Source organism: Lagopus leucura, unplaced genomic scaffold, assembly GCF_019238085.1.
Source record: "Lagopus leucura isolate 7727_CA_CO unplaced genomic scaffold, USGS_WTPT01 Super-Scaffold_739, whole genome shotgun sequence".
Taxonomy (NCBI): Eukaryota; Metazoa; Chordata; class Aves; order Galliformes; family Phasianidae; genus Lagopus; species Lagopus leucura.
The window spans coordinates 14,668,742-14,686,100 of record NW_024962255.1 but is presented as its reverse complement, the minus strand read 5'-3'; the positions used below and the strand labels follow the sequence as shown (position 1 = coordinate 14,686,100).

The following is a 17,359-nucleotide window of genomic DNA, read 5'->3' as shown; positions in this document are numbered from 1 at the left end:
TCCTTGGCAGTGATAGAGTTGATCAAGAGTATCGCAGCTGAAAACGCATACTGTTGCAAATGCAAGCTTGTTTTTGTTAAAATAAGCTGCAATGTGGTCAGTGCATTAATGGAACAAAAAAGTAGGGCCCTGTCTCTATGGTGCTGATGGTGGGATTTATTATTCTGTTATATAAGGTAATGGTATATTGCTAGGTCAAGAGAAAGGTCACAGATACAGCAGAGCCTTAAGAAATACTCAAAGGCCAACAATTGTAGGACAAGGAACAAAAATATTATTCAGTTTTACTCATGAGGTAATAATTTTCTTGGATTATCTTAAGTATGATAATGCCTTACTCCTGAAGCATGCACACAAGCTCTATTTAGTATTCATGGGCCTTGGAGAAGCTTCTACAGTTGAACTTCCTTCCTCGAGAACTTTATAAAAACAAATAGTGTTTCTGAGGCATGTTGAAATGCCAAAGTCTTCTCTTCTTGGATCAGACATACAACAGACAATGAAAAAGTCAATTTTCACATGCTTTCTGTGCCACTTACTGACATCTTGAAAAATTTGTGGATTTTCATTTCCTTAAGATAAAAGGCTATTGGTAGTCTTAATTTTGGGGTCATATTTGATAAAAGTTTATCAACTTCTTGTGGATTAAAACAACACAATTTATGTTTTCCTTTTTATGGGCAATGGAAAGTAGTATAACAATACCTTCCTTGCATTTTTATTAAGTCTTGTTCTATTTTGTATCATGGCCTCTGAAAGGCATAGAGTTAATTCATTAATTCAAAGGAAAGGGAGTTATGCCTTTTGATGTTGAGTCTGAAACAGTGAAAGAAAGTGGTCCTTGTTTGCTTGTCATGTTCTGTTAAATAATCGCAAAATAATTTATTGAGGTTGTTTCTTTATATAACATTGAAATCTTGACACTAACGTGGTATTTTGAGGCTATTTCTTTCCAAAATCAAATACCACCTATTTTATTCTATAGATACTCTTTCAAACTACAAAATGAATTATTTAAACACATTGTCATTTAAATTTAGAGCTTCTATTGTATGTCATCCATTGCAATATTATATGTAAGGTTTAACATGCCGCTAAGTAATACAGTCACTGAAACATTAGATGCCTTTAGGTAAAGGAATTTAAATACTAATTGGCATGTTTGTTGATACATTAAATGAAAGCAAAAATAGCTGTGTGATGTAGGCAGCAAACACTCAGATTGGTTGAAAAGGTCAATTAAATTGAAGAAAAATGCTGCCAGGGTACTAACTTGGTTCGTGATGGTTTATATGTCTGTCTGCTTGAGAAGCAATTGTTATGAGATTTGCTAGTTTTTGTTATTTTTTCCACAACTGCTTGCTGTCGTTTGAGGTTTCAATTCCTTGACATAGAATTGATGGAAAATTAATAGTGTGGATAACTGTGAAAAGCATATATAGTAATTTAGATCTTGGTTCTTTCTAATTGCCTGCCCATTGGTAGTTTGTTAGGGTGTGTAGTCAAATTAGTCAAATATTCTAAATGGAAATTACTGTAGAAATAATAATGATCTTATGAGTAACATGAGGTTGAAAACCAAAGCCTTCTAAATAAACAAGTCATTATGTAACAAATCTGTCCCAGAAGCCATTGTTCAGATGCTATAAGGAGATGTGGGCTGTGGGGAGGAGAACTAGGGTTGACAGGTAGTGTTCGTTTTGGTTGTGTCTGAGACAAAATGTCACTTTTTAAACAGAAGGTAGAATTAAACACAGTCAAATATGCTGGGACAGAGTAGCTCTTCTGAGGGGACAAGCTTCATTTTTAAAGGTAAACAACTAATGTTAGTAGACCTTAAGGACAAACATGCTATTAATTAAGGTTGTCCTCAAGGTCACTTTGAACTTCAAATATGCAAATTTTTACATTAAAGCTTTTAGCTTGCCTGGAGTACTTCCTCCCAAGTCTAATGTCTTCTGAGGTTGTTAATCTTGCTATTTAATCTACTCATTTTCAAGTGTGCTTAAAACTTGAAGGATGAGATATTTGTACTGAGTCTCTCTCCCTGCAGTCTCCACAACTCTCCCCTTACAGTTTCCTTTCTTATTTTGCTTTACTTTGCTTTTCTGCAGCCTGTGACTAGTGAAAAGATTAGTTCTGTGGATGGTGATCTGTGATGCAAATGTATCCCTTGGCAAGGAGGAGTCTCTGATGTAATTTTGTCTGGGTGGTCTTAATCCTGAAGTTGCTCAGAAGTACAAGGGTAGATATTTTCCTAGAAAGTTGATACATTTTGTTATAATGTTCAAAACTAAAAATGTACTACAAGATGATATAAGAGAATACTGTGCTTTCACAGCAGCATGGCTTGAAGATTTGAAAGGTTGTCGTGAGATTTTTTTTTTTTAAGCATAGTAATAGATCAGTTCACAAAAGTCCTTCACCTGTCAAAATGCAATATTTCATGTGAAAACATGGATCATACCCCAGTTGTTTTTTCTTAACCAGCCTTCTAGGTTGATGAGATAGGATGAATATCTGAATGTTTTAGTTTATAAAACATTAGTGTACCCAAACATGTATTTTGTCAATCTGAAAGTTCATTGCAATCATGTTTGTGTTTCAAGTAATGTGTTTCAGTTATTTACTCTAGTTAGAATTCTAAGTGAAGGACTCAATTCAGTGTCACATGCTTCTTTGTATTTTGGACAAAGCCTACATCGATGCCCTCAGTTTGAATTCTGTAACAGATAATGTATCTGAACTTATCATTTTCAGATGTCATCTGCTTAATATTTTTCCTTTTTTTTTTTTTTTTTGACAGATTTGAAGAACTTGTGAAAAAGTTCAAAGTAGAATATCATGCTGGTGGCTCTACTCAAAACTCTGTCAAAGTGGCCCAGGTTTGTTTGTTCTTAAAAATAAATGATTATTTGGAGTATTGAGTTTGAATTAACTTAGTGCTCTGTATTGTGTACTGTGTCAGTAATGAGAGCCACGTAATATCTCCATGTGATTCTGTTTCCCAGAGTATGTTTTCTGGTATGTTTTTGAAATTACCTGTTCAGAAGTTTTACTCTTTGTTTCAAACACTTGCTGTTATGGTTGTAGCTATAATGTGCCTAAAAAAGGAGATGGAAGGGTTGTAAGAAATATTGAGCCGGGTTCTTCCTAAGATGAAATAACATAATAGCAGATGCCAAGGACAAGGTCCCAAACTGTAGTGAGGAATCCTCCAATGGTTAGAAAATGAAGCACAAAGAAAATGGTTAATGGGGTTGGCCCTGCTTTAAGTGACGGGTTGGACTAAATGACCTGATAAGGTTTCTTTTAGCCTGCATCATTCTGTGATCCTAGCCACATTTATTCTCTGGGAACTTGGAAGCTTGTCCATCAAAGACAAAAATGCGAGGCTTTTTTATGCAAAGATATTTTCTGTCTGAATATTATGAGCAATACTGATGAACTGATTTTGAGATACAGTTAGCTTTTTTTGTAACTGAAACATGCCTTTTGTTACAATACTATTAAGAATATAGTTCTGAAGTTAAGAAATAAGTTAAGAATTAGGTTATGTGCAGCAACTAGTTCAGAGTCATGAAATTCAGTTTCTGTTTCTGCGTATGGATTGCGGAGTATAAGAAGCAAATGCACATGGTAGAATCAGAATTACAAAACTTGGACCTGTTCTTCCATGTCTCCTTGAAATGACTTATTTGACCTCAGCTAATTTATTTCTAAACTATCTTTGATACCTTGCTGCCTTTTAGCATAGCTGTCAAGATGTTATTTAATAATTACTCTAATTACACTATGAAGTGCACAGAACCTTTATAGGGTGAATTAGAGGGGAAAAAAAAGACAATTCAAGCAGTGAAACATAGGGTTTCTATGTCAGTGCTCCATTTTTATGCTGATAAGTTTTTGTCAGTGAACTTTTCTCTCTACTTTGGCTCTGAGTTGGGACCTCATTCAGCTGCAGTTGCCATCTGGAATCAAATTTGTCTCCAGAAGGGTTGTCATCTCCTAGTTTTTGTTTCAAATAAAATTGAAACTTCAAACAGTTGTGCATGAATAACAAAACATGACTAAGAGGCTTTAAAATGATGGATAGAAGGGTGAGAGAGAGAAAGAAAGGAATTCTGGAAATCTTAAAAGAAGCTGTTATCCAGTAAGCTTTGGCAGAAGAAGAAATGTGAGGACAGGGAAAAAACATTAAAGTGTAAACCAAAACTTGAAACCAGAAATTTTGTATCAATATTCATTGGAATATTGGAGAGGGGATAAGTGTGTGAGTAATCTTAGATACGTATAACTTAAATATGTATTTACTCAAAGTACCAGGAGAAAGCAAAGACTCATACAATAAGCCCTACTGCTGATTGAGAAGTAGAGGGTTAATGAATTTTAAGTTGAGTGCTGAGGTAGCTGCACTCAAAGTTCGTTTTAGGTTCTCTGCAAGAAGATATACTAAGAATAAAACTCATATTAACTTCTTAGCTTGTTATACCCTATTGGGATACAGTGGTAAAGTGTGCTTTAAAAAAAAAAAAAAAGTAAGATACAAACTTAAAATTTTGTTTGAGAGTTTATAAGTTGATGAGAATAAGGGCAAGTTCAAGGAATGCATCCTTGGAAAATTCACTGCAATGAAATATAATTTGGGCAGAATAGTGGGAAGTGAACAGATAGCCTCTAAGGTCTGGCAACTGATTTTTCAAAAGTTCACTTCAGAATGGCAATATTGTATTATTAAGGACTTCAGTAGGAGAAATAGAAAGTAGTTAATAAAAGGATTGGAATTAAAAAACAAAACAAGAATTTAAGAAGCAAGTAATAAATGGGGTCACTGAGTTATTTCATCTCCTGCTTTAAGGTCAGAAAAGCAGCGCTGTGTTGAAACAAAATTACCCAAAGGCAGAATGGCAAACTTAGAATAATTAATCTCTTGAAATTGGAAAAATGAAACAGTCTGTAATCATGCTTATGTGCTGCATGGTGATTGCCATCTCTGTTATATATTCTCATTTTTATTTTTTGTAAGTCAACATTTTTCTGTCATGTCTGTAAAGAGAGTGAGAATAATGAGAGTGACTCAAAGATTTTTCCTGAAAAGACTGTTCCTGACATAGATAGGCCAGCTTCATAAAGTCTTAGAGATAGTGTATTTATCGTGTACAGGAGATTTGAGATGGTAAGAAAATGGTAGGAATAAGAGTATTAAGAAGATAGCAGGAAGAAGCTCTGTGTTATGAAGAAAACTAGGAAGAAAATGAGACTTAAGTCATGGAACATGATTTTGGGAACTAAAGATTTGAAGTGACAATTATAGTGGAAATTAAAATGTAAGAAGCATCCAAAGAATTAACCAGTATTGTAGTCAGGCTGTGAAGAGTAGAATTACTTAGGTTTTTCTAGCAAGTTGACAGAAAAGAAAAATCTGAGATGCAGCGTTGAAGGAAGAATTGGACACGTGAAGTACTGTCTTGCAGTAGAACAGAAGTTGAAAGCGTAGTTTGCTGCAGAAGCAAACTACTGTTGGAGAACAGTGTCAGAATCAAAAAGTTGAATGTTCCCGGCCCAGGTGGGCATTGTGTGGACAGGGTGTTTCAGCAGGGTCAAAGAGAAAAAAGGTCTGTGTCTGCATGTGGTAGAGAAAACAAAAAGGATGATTTTGAAGATGGTTCTACTCGACTGAAGTGCTATGGAGAATGCATTTTTGTGAAAGTAATGCAGAAGCAGAGAGAAACATACATCAGAAGGAAAGTTCTGTTAAAGGAAGAAAAGGAGCCAATCAAGAATGAATCTGTTGAAAAGAAGTCCAAAGATAAATTAAAAATTGAGAGAATTGAAAATAAATGGATGAGAAATCCTGAAATATCACTCTAGTTCTTTTTGAGTGTATTGTGTTGTATTGTTTAAGTGGTTTTATACAACTTTTTTTTTTTTTTTTTTTTAAATATCCCTGAAAATGATAGAAGGGAGTATCCAAAAGGTGCACTAATAAAGCCAAGGAGATAGGATATTTATATTCAAGTCTTCTGGGATGTCAGTGTTGTTTGAACATATGTTGATCTTGTAAAGAGTGAGGAAGTCAAAATTATTTTGGCTTGACCTAACTCACATTAGAAAGGAGGAGAGGAAAAAGAAGTGATTGATGTGTTCCAGAAATGGCAGGAACAAGCACAAAAATGAAAAGATAAAAGAAATTACAGTTCAGTCATTCCTTAATGAGTTTGAGTTAACAGCAAATTATGTCTTGGAAATATTAATTCATATGATGAGGGTAATACTGACAGAAAGAACTGAGGAAAATGGAAACAGAAGTGTGTGAGGAGAAAGACAATGGTTTGAGAGAATAGGAAATAAGTAATCAGGAAGGAGAAAAAAGGTATAAAAGAAACCCCTCAATACTGCTCTGATTGTGTGTTGTCTACTGTCCCACCCTTATTTCTTTCTTACCATTGCTTTCTGTAGTTTCCTTTCTATAGTTTACTTTCATCTGTAATTAACTAATTTCAAATGACTTCATCTGGAAAAGAAAAGCAGAATGGATTGGATACTTGTAAAGCCTTAAGGAAAATTTATTTTGAAATAAATATCTTTTCTTTCAAAAGTTTAGTACTGTGTAGAAAATTGTGCCAGTAGCGACGTATTGAATGAGGAGAGGGAAAGAGGGATAATGGTAGAGGGTTTTTCTGTGTGCAGGACAGAATACAGTTGGAATCCAGATCATCAGTTGAAATGCAGGTAATGCACTCTGAGGCACTCCTACTGCTTAGCGTGTTCAATGGGAGTTTTTTCAATCTTGACCCACTGTTCGGGAGTGTCAGTAACTTCAAACTTTCAAGTATTAGACATTAAATAATTGGGCATTGATCACTGAACATTGCTTGATAGTAGTTTGGAAAATTAAGACTGCAGATGATAAAATAAATTGCAATAATTTCTGAAGTAGAAACTAATGTTTAATTTCACTGTTTGTTTTGGTGATCTTTGCATTGGAATTATGCTCTTATACCCATACTTTGTTTTGCTTTCTGTTTAAAGTTCAAATTATGTTGCACACTTAAGAACAGCAAGGAATGGGGATATCAAGTTGAAACTGCAACATGCTGCTACTCTGACCTTTACTTGTCTCATTAAATTTTGCTTTATATCTAATATGATATGTGACATCTTGCTTTAATCTGAGCTCTTGCAATCCCTCCAAGTGATTGGATCCATTATATTAAATCTATAAAATATGCATACATGTAAGTGCATGCAGTTCATAAATAATGGATTGTTTTAGAGTTCTGCCAACAAACTAAATTCAGATTCATGAATACAGTATTTTACTACTCATCAGCTTCTTTCTGTAATTTTAATCGAGACTGCGTGCCTGTCTAGCAGCAGACACTGATCTGGAACGGAAAAAATCAGAATCTTTTTGTAGGGCTCCTTAATTTAAAGCATTTAAAGCAGATAACTTGCTTGTGTAGACAGGACATGTATTGCTGACCACGCTGTATTTGCATGATTTTTATCATTGTTTATTCCAGTTTTGGTGTGCTGAAGTTAGAACTGCAATATGATGTAGTCTTTGAAGTTTTTTATCTTTCTAACTCAAGTACTGGATTTCAAGTGTGACTTGATAGCATTTTATAACTTGGATTTTAAACAGCACAGCTTTGGCAACAGTCAGAGCACGTTTTCAGTCTTGTTTTTCTGAGAGTGCATATAAAGAATGTCACATTGTTCATGCTCAGAATTGGTGCTCTTAGTTTATACTCAGTTTCTCAATAGCTCATGTTCATTCTAACAGTTCTGCTGTTACACTGGATCTAACTTAGTGATTAGGGAGAGCTGTTGTTATTTCATCACTGGTGAAGCCAGGTGAGCTTGGAAGAACATAGCTTGACACATTTGAATTTGTAGGCCTGTCTGATAAGGGAAAGATATAACATTTTTGGGAAGCTTCCATGTAGATACTCTTAGGACTTCCCAATAATATTTTTATAATGCATACCTCAGCAAATAAGAAAAAATATGATGCTGAATTATGTTGAATATTCGAGTCCCACTGTTTTCTGTAGTTTGGGTAAGTATGACACTTGCTCAAGAGCTTTTGACTTCATCCCTTTTAATTATTCTTTTTACTTGATCTGTTAATTGAAGTAGACTGAGCTTTTTATGATTCTAATAAACTGATAAGCTTGATCATTTAATTTAGAAAAAATGAACTGTTTCATAGTTCATTTATGAAACCTGACATGTGCTGAAGGTGTAGATTTTTTAATTTCTACTAGTTGTTTTGTGAGTAATTAGCTTTAGTAAATATGTATATTGGATTGGGTTATATTTAATCCAAAAACGTAAAATTACAAATCTATGTCTGAAAAATACTTACAGACAGAAGTTTATTTTACAAAACAATTATCTATATACATAATGTATGTAAGATAGTTTATGTTTATGTATCTTGAATAATACATGTATTGTGAAATATATTCATCATCAGTGAATGACAGAATCATAGAATCATCTGAGTTGGAAGTGATCTTTAAAGGTCATCTAACCCAACTCCCCTGCAGTGAAGAGAGACACTACAGCTTGGTCAGGTTGCTCAGAGCTCTGTCCACCCTGACGTTGACTGTCTCTTAAGACAGGGCAGTCGCTGTCTTTCTGGGCAGCCTGTTCCAGTGCTTCACTGCCCTTGTTACCAAAAAAATAAAAAAATTAAAAAATAATAAAAAAAATCTTCTATTTCTATCCAGTCTTAATCTCCCCTCTTTTAGCTAGAAGTCATTTTCTTTTGACCTATAACAACAGACCCTGCTAAAGAGCCAGTAGTTTCATTGCAACTGCTTGTCTGCTTTAAATGAAGTTTGTGTGCATTGGCTAAACATTCCTTACTGTATGTAATCTATGAAGCTCATTGCGCTTCAGTTCTTCAGCGTTACGTTATTTGGTGATTCTCCTAACTTTCTTATTCTGTATAAATATGATGGATTTAATCCTCTCTTTGCTTATGAAAATTTTAGATTGAGGTGCATAGCAGGAGGAAAGATTTTACTCAATAACAGGGCTCAAGATGCATTGAATGTGCATAACTGGCAGAGAAGTAGTAGAAAAGTTATCAGGGGAGGCACCCTGAGCTCTTTCCCAATTTTGAGGCTGATATAACTTTGCAGGACCCATCATTATTTTATGGAACCCATCATGCTGTCAGCTAGAAATGTTCTCTGTTCTGCTTATTGTGTGCTGAAGTTCACTCATGTCACAGATGCATTTCTCCAAAAACAGTTTCTGGAATAGTGAGGTGTGCTCTGTGCTTTCTGAACCGTTTGGGTTAGAATCTGAAATTCCTCTGGGAATTTGTTTTGGCCTCACTCCCTATATTCCTTAAGCAACTTCATTACATCCCCCTACTCTAATGGGCTTGGTGGCCCCAGAAAACATGTGTTTTCAATATTTTAAATAGCTCAGTCCAACTTTCCACAAAAAAAAAAAAAAAAAAAAAAAAGTAAGAAAAAAAACTGAACCATTCTCTGTTTGGTATAGTTTAATAAGCTTAGGGTATATCTCATCTTCCCAGCCAGAAAACAACCCTGAGACGTGTTCTTTACCCTGCCAGCTCAACCATGCCGTCCTGCCGTGTCCCATGGTGGACATGTGGGCCCAGTGTGGCTTTTGTCACATACCAGCATCCCAAACCTATTCAACACAATGGAGAAAAAAACAGCTACACTTTTCTGATATGTACCTTGTTGAAATTTCTGCTGGTGCTCGGCAGGATGAACCTCTGAAGCATTTATCCCCAGTGCTGTGGTGTGAGTGAGACTTAGTGAAAGAATAACAAAACCGAAGTGCTGTCAGAAACAGCCGTTGAAATAAGTATGTCTCTATGGATGTTTAACAGTGGCTCTTCCTGCGATTACAATGGCAGTGTCCCATTGTTAGAGTCGTGGTGGACAGTGTCCTGTGCCAGTGACATCAGTTTCCTGATTGTTTTTTTTTTTTTTCCTCTCAAGGGCACTCTGTCTTCACGCTTCCAAATTAGTCGATATCAAACACTGCCTGTGCTTCTGACAGAACAACCTGTCCCCTTCAGAATTATAATGCTGGAAGGCTTGGGACTTTCTGTTGTAATGTTTCAATTGACTGCCACACAAATCAGAAATTCTGTAATACTTATGAGAGCTACTGCCTTGCAAACATTAGGAAAAATTGCTAGACCTTTTACTCTTCTCCAGACAACCTCAAAGCCTTATTCAGAGCTACATTAAGCAGTTTTTTAAAAGCAACAAAACCATGTTATCATTATGGCAAACTCAGTAAAGTAACAAGCAAGTTTTCCCTGGATTATAAAACTGGGTACTTTTCAAGATTTCTTGTGCTTGGAATGGAAGTCCACACATTGTTTCAGTGGTTCTGAATCAGATATTAGGAGTAAATGATGCAAGAGTATGCTGGAGATTCAGCTTTTCAAGGTTAATGATAGCAAGGCTTTTTTTTTTTTTTAAAGTATTTTTAATACTTGTTGCTTACAGATAACAGCTATGTCTGTGTGTTTATGGACCACAAATATAATTTCAGCAAATAGCAGAATAGTCAGAAAGCCGTGTTTCTTAGAGCCTGTTGTTTGTGTTTCGTTTTGTTTTTTTTTTTTTTCCTACTTTCTTAAATGCTATTTAGTTCAAGGTCCCTAAATTTGTGCTATTTAAGACAAGTCAGTTTGGGATACCACTGTCAGTCTACAACAGACTTTGTTATTAGGCAGATGATAGACGTTACAACATTTATCTTACAATGCTTATGAGTATCATTTTGACATGGAATTGAATTGCTGGCCACATGGACTTACCTGTTTGAATCACATTACCTTGTTTCTTTAGGTCTTTTCCCTGACGAGGAACATCAATAGGATTATAGAAAGAACATCTTAAAAACAGGATACTTTCAGTCACTTTGGAAAAACAACAGTGTTGTACAAATCACATCACCTCTGAAATCTATTTTGAGATTGAAGCTCTCCCTTATGCGTTGTGTTGAGTGAACTTTGGAGTGTGCACTGTTGGTGGCCTCTGTTCATTCCTCCAAAACTGTGTATTATCTAAGCAATTAAAAGCCGCTTCTGTATTCCATAGTCATCAAACATCAGTCACCTATGTGAATAAGACGACGCCATACATATGGTAGCAGTTGGATCCTGGGAATGAAGTTCAGCTGCCTGTTTTACTCCCCTTTTGTGTCTGTGTAGCTACGTTAGCGCCATAGCTGTACATTTTTTAATTTTTTTTCTAAAGCAACGAAGGAAGTTTGGCTCAGTGCTTAAGCTAATGCTCTGCTGAGAGAGTAGACTCAAAATTAATTGTTTGGTTTTCTTTCTTTTTTTGAGCCAGTAGCTCCTCTAACCATTCTATATTTGAGAATAAGCATAAATTACTGTATTCCCGAATTTATGCTTATACTGAAAACAAGCATGTTTGCAAACACCAGCTGACTGAGATTTACTCTGAAGAAATAAAAGCAAGATGTGACAGTGAACCATGTCTAGAGGACCTGACTTAAGAGGAACCCTCAACCTTTTTGTACTCTGAGCAACAAGAGGACTTCCTCAGAACCTATCACAGGGTGAGGCTGTACATGCCATATTGGGCTGATTCTACTAATGGTTGAATGACATGTACTTGATTTGTTCCCATGACTTGGCACTGGAAGGAGAACTACTGCTTGTTTTGGAAGTCTCAGAAGAGAGGGTAAATCCCTGTGCATCACAGATATTAATTTGGCATGCCACTCAAGTCTTGGAAGCTTGGGAGCTGTTTTATCCTTAGCTGCTCTGTAAGTTACATAACTACATATTTAGCAATTAATTAACATTAAGTGATGTGATACAATGGGGAGTTAATTGCCCTGGAAATTTGAAATGCCAAATTATAGGGGCTTCATGCACATCTCTAGAATATTTTCTATTGAAAATGTAGCTTTTTATCAGAAAAGGACACTGAAAATCTTACTGTTATTTAGGGACTCTATGCAGGTATTATAACATACTATTCCTGGATGCCTAGTGCTTTACTCAGGAAGTTTATTAGTGTAACTGTCCTGCGTATCTATTTGATATTTTCTTGGGCTTGTTGCCTAAAATTATTCTGTTCTTTTAATAATTTTTGTACTTCAGAGTTCTGAATGTAACTTCGCTACCTTCCATTGTAGCTACGCAGTAAATCAGTATATTTATCTCTTACGTATTTGATGGAGATAATGGTTTATGAGAATAGAAGTTTAGTATGGGAGTTTATTCAGTTTTTTTAAGCATTAAAAGCGAAAAGAGCTGCTGATTTGTTCATTTTGTGAGGAGGTACAGTAATGTTGCTTGCTTTGAGCATGCTTTCAAAGGAACGTGTAGGACTAACTTAACCAGTCAGTGCAGCAGACAGTGTGTTTCTCTTGTTTTCTTTTTGTTTTTTTTTTCTTTTTTTTGAAGACAGCTTCACAGAGCTCAGTCTGCATCTGAGATGAGCTGGGTGTTTTCTGACGTCTTCATTCATCTTGTGTGGAAGGAGATTGCATATGACAGAAGGTTCTGTGCAACTCTACATTAGATACGTAGTCTACAGTGTATTATTATTAAGTAAAGAAGGAAATGTGTTGACAGGAATGCTTAATATTTTTACTCATTGTTCCAGTTCTGAAAATACTGCGTATCCAAGTCAAGACTACAGTGGGTCTGACTGATAAACAAAGCTAACTTTTATGTGGCTTCAGCAGTTCTCACCTCTGATCTAGAGGTGGGTCAGCTTGTTCTGTAAGAGCTGCAGAATTCCTGCTACCTGCTGACTGAAATATTAAGAGAGAATAGGTGCTAGTTTATTTTAATTTACCAGGCTGTCAGCTGCAGCATCTCAGTAGATGTGTCATGAGCAACTCAATTCTTCCTGCAGCGAGGGCAGAGTTCCTGGGAATAGGCTTGGTAGCTGCTGTTTAAACAGCGCTTAACGCTCCCATGGCAGCTGGTCCCTGCTCATGAGTCACAGCTCTGCCTGAATGAGAGCCCTGCAAAGCAGTTCTTCCTTTCTGGGGAGTTATACCTGTCCAGATTACGCTCCTGCTGTTCAGCCATGTAAGGGCCCCTGTTGTATTATAAGAAGGAATTTATCTCAGATTACTGTATTAAATTTCTGAGTGTTGCTCATGGTAAATTCAAGGTAGTCCAAAATTCAGCATTGTTCTAATTATAGCAGTTGAAAAATGTGGCTCTCCAAATGAATTTTACTAGCATTTGTCATATGTGAAACGCAAGTATTTTAACATTGTTATATGAATTAAGTTTTAAAATTGCTACAAAAAATTGCTAAATACTGCTGCTAATAAAAACCACTCGTCCCTGTTTTTTATAAATGAGATCAAATGGTGATGCATATGATCAATGAGATCTAGAACTTCATTATGATTTTTTTCAACTGCACTGCTATTCTAAAACTTAATTGAATTGAAATACTCAAAATACCAAAAAGTTAGCACCGCAAGAATACAGTTATGCTGTAGTTATACCTTGGCTGTAAACGAAATATTTTCTCAAACAGGCTGGTCTGGTACATTCTGAACAATTTAACAATTTTAACAATTTTTCAGTCATTATTGATTGAGAGAGCTTAATATTGAACTTTGCAGTAGACTTCTTAGAGACCTCATGCCTTATTTTTCCACCAAGCGTGCTCTAGGTTCTAGAGCATAAGCATGATGCAGGACTGCTAAGTAACAAAATAAGGGCAAGTAGGCAGTAGTGAAAAGGAGATTTTTCCATTACTGATATGGATGGATAAGGACTTCAGATATAGCAAATATAATTTTTCAGAAGCGCCAGTATGATTTAAAAAACTGTAGCAATGCCACTTTTTAAATTTACATACGTAATGTGAATTTGAGTTTCACGTTGCTGATGCTGCTGTGAAGTAGACAAAGTGTGATTTTTTTCTGTGTGTGTAAGTGGCAATCTAACTGTGCTAGAATTTCAGGAGAGATGACTCAAGGCTGCCCTGCTAAAAATACAGCATGTTTCTGTTTTAAAATATGAACTGTACCCACAATATATATATATATGCAAATAAAAAACAGTGAGCTTCTGAGTATGGCACATTTTGGGTGATTTAAAAAAAATATATTTTTAACTCTGACAGATGTCATACAAAGGTGCAAAGATCTTAAGAACTAAGGTGCTTAGATATTGAAAAACAGAACAAAACTGGAACTTGATCTTGAAAAGCTACCTGCTCCAGGGACTCGTGTGTCAACTGTTCACTTTTTTATATTTAGAAAAAAATTATAAGAAAGCTCAATGCAGCAAATCATGAGGCAGCACAGATTTGATGTCCAGGCTTTATTTAGGGAAATATTGTATGCAAGGTAGGTTTGAGAATCAATTTTAAAGATTAATTATTAAGTTCCAAAGCAGCTCTGCTTACTAAATGATGAATGGCATAGCATGCTTTATTAAAAATGTTGAGTTACAGAAATGGTGTTCCAAGGCAAGCAAGCAAGAACACATATCAAATATTTTTTTTTAATTGCAACATGGTGGAGTGAGGTGGTGTTTTGGGTTCTTGGTTTCTCTCATAAATCTTTTCATCCCTTCTTGGAAAAATATTGATGAATTATTTTGTTAGTCCTGTCAGGGCAATTTTTAATTATTCTTTCATTGTTACAGAAAATACTGGGGGAATGGGAGGATGGAATTTAATCATGATCTACCCTGTGTTCCTGTCATGTTTTTATCATTTTACCAGCATCATAAGTTCTATTTAGTACACTATTCTGAGGGCAGCTGAAAGCAGGGTTTTGCCTACCAAAAAACAGGTGGTCTATTCAGTCAAAAAAATGGATACAAAAACTGTTCCTAAACTCACGTTCTCAAATGCTCTGTGACCACAGAAGGTGAACTTCTCTTTTACAGTGTGTCTGACATAACAAAAAAGAACCTCTTCCTCTTTCCGCATTCTTTGTTTTCTTTTAAGAGCATGCAAAATGCACAGTGTTCCCAGTTTCTAATGCTCTCTTTTGAAATGATATAGGTGAAGCAGATTCAATAAGAAGCTGAAAAAATCCTCACTCCTCACTTCTTCTGTTATTTGTAGGTCTTTTTAATGCTTGTGCTTGCTAGTCTGGAAACCTTTTGATGTTAGACAACTCCATGCATTTTCTTCATCACCAGATCTCTACAAAATTTGTTTTGCATTTTTCTCTAGAACGAGCTCCTTGTACTCTTGTGGGTCTACAGTCTTCCCTTGTCATCCAGCTTTCTTGTTGCTTTTCCTGTTTTCCCCATTCTGAAATAGAAGGGAATTACTCTGGGTTATTCTCAGATTATTCTTTTTTTTTTTCTTCTCTTCACAGTTACTCTAGGAAAGTCTGGCTGGTGGCCCTTTAACAGTGTTTGGTGTTTCATGAATGCAGAATTTGTTAGTTACTACTTGCTTTCCCAGGTTTCATGACCCTCTAAGCTTATGGAAGAAGCACCTCACAGTGGCTTAAAAAAACAATTTCAAAGTGCGCTAGTAGGACTTGGGTCTTGTATGTTACATATTGTCATGCTTGAATTGTGGACTTCCACATCTCTTCTAAGGAGATCAGCAGTGCCATTTTTATGGTAACACACAATTGCAATGTACAGTTATAGTTGGTTTTTAAATAAAAAGGAAGATGAAAATGAAAAGCATTTCATGATTATTTTTCTGTATGATAACTTTGTGTCTGAAGAATTTGTCAGAAAAAAAACACGCTGAAGGACAATTCCAAAAATGTCTACTCTGCTGTTACTGTGAATCTTTTTCATTTGGCCTTCCTGGTAGGTTGAATTTGGTGGATGCTAATAAGCATTCATTTGAATGCAGCTCTTATTAGGGCCTTAGAAGAGTGGTGAAAGAAAAGTTTGAGTGTCTTTCCACAGTTGTTTTGGCTACTAGGCCTAAAGCTCAGAGAGCCAAATGTTGCTACTATCAGTAGCACTGATACTGAACTTTCTTTGGTAATTATATACTATGGAAATTGACCTTTATTTCATAGTCAGTCTTGTACAGAGCGTTTCAAACCTCTCTTTTCCTCTCTCTGGTAGCTAGAGTTCACACAAAAACTCAAAGGACTATCAAATGTTGCCAGTATGGAGACATGAAATAATTGTATGTTTCCTTCAAGTCAGTGCACAGAGCGTCACCTAAAGGCTTCCAAGAAACGTGAACCTAAATGAGAAGAAATATACTGGACCTGATCCATGTACAAATGATACCAGTAGAAAGATGATTCCTTTGCTAGGAGTTAGTACTTAAAATATTGCACTTTGTTGAAAGGGATACACAGCTTAGGATCTTTTTCAGTCTAGGTAAAAGCTTTTAAAAATGGCTTTTTTGTTGACTAGACATCTGTGCTGCAATTGTGACACATACAAATTTTACTTCTGGGATTGCATGCTAACAACAATGTGCCTGGAAATTACCCAGGGCTTGAAATAATGCTGTCTTGTCCAGAATATGGCAACTTCAGGTTGACATGAAAGCTTCATTTCCAAAATACAGATGCTCTCCATTACTTACTGAAACTGGCTTCAGAGCATGGCACTAAATTTCAAACCTCTCCATTTGCTGTCTGCACTACCTAAGGGACTGCTGCTTCTTTAGCAGTAAGGATCTTTCACAGCCACTGTCCTCTTCAGAAGCAGGAGAGCTATTAAAAATAACAGCTGCATAATCTGTAACTGAATAGTCAAATTTGCAGATTGAAGTAAGCAATTTATAGTTATGAACCCTTACACATCCTAGCAGGGAACAAATGAGTCAAATTGGTGCAAAAAGGAATATATTTTATGAGTATTTCGTATCGTTTCTGATCATGGCCTAGATTTTTCTTGATGATCATTGCACAGAAGCTTTCTTTGAAGAGAAATGAATGACCCCAGATCTTGCTGCCTTCTGAAGCACATTGAAACTTTTGACACTAACAATAAATCCAGAATGGATGGAAGTATGTGTGATTTCTACTGACCTCTTTATTTTGTATGGATATACCATAGTTACATGTGACCATAAATACTTGAAAAATTATTTTTACGTAGAGCACTCTGCCAGAGGGGAACTCTGATTTTTCCCAAGTTGGCACAAGTCTTCAGGGTCTGAAGTAGTTGCTTGCCTTGCTTTTGCCTAAGGCCTTTGTTCAAAATGGAATCAAAAATAAGAACAAGACAAATACCTTCTGATTCCCTCTCCCTTCCTATCCCCTAGGGATATATCAGCATCTGATAGAAATTACTGCTTCTAAGAGCAGAGGCTGTCACCCATAGACAGCCTTCATTGATAAAGGCACGTTATGTAATCTTTGTTTTGAATCAGTCAGTGCTGTC

General features: G+C 35.9%; 1 protein-coding gene across 2 annotated transcripts in view; it reads left to right on the top strand.

Moving 5' to 3' along the window:
• The window catches only part of ADK (adenosine kinase), a 269,251-nt gene that overhangs the window by 71,739 nt on the left and 180,153 nt on the right, over window positions 1–17,359 (top strand). For both annotated transcript variants that reach the window (XM_042862700.1, XM_042862701.1), the window contains exon 4: window positions 2,807–2,885. In XM_042862700.1, the coding sequence (XP_042718634.1) occupies window positions 2,807–2,885 (79 nt within the window). The remainder of the gene's footprint in view (window positions 1–2,806; window positions 2,886–17,359) is intronic.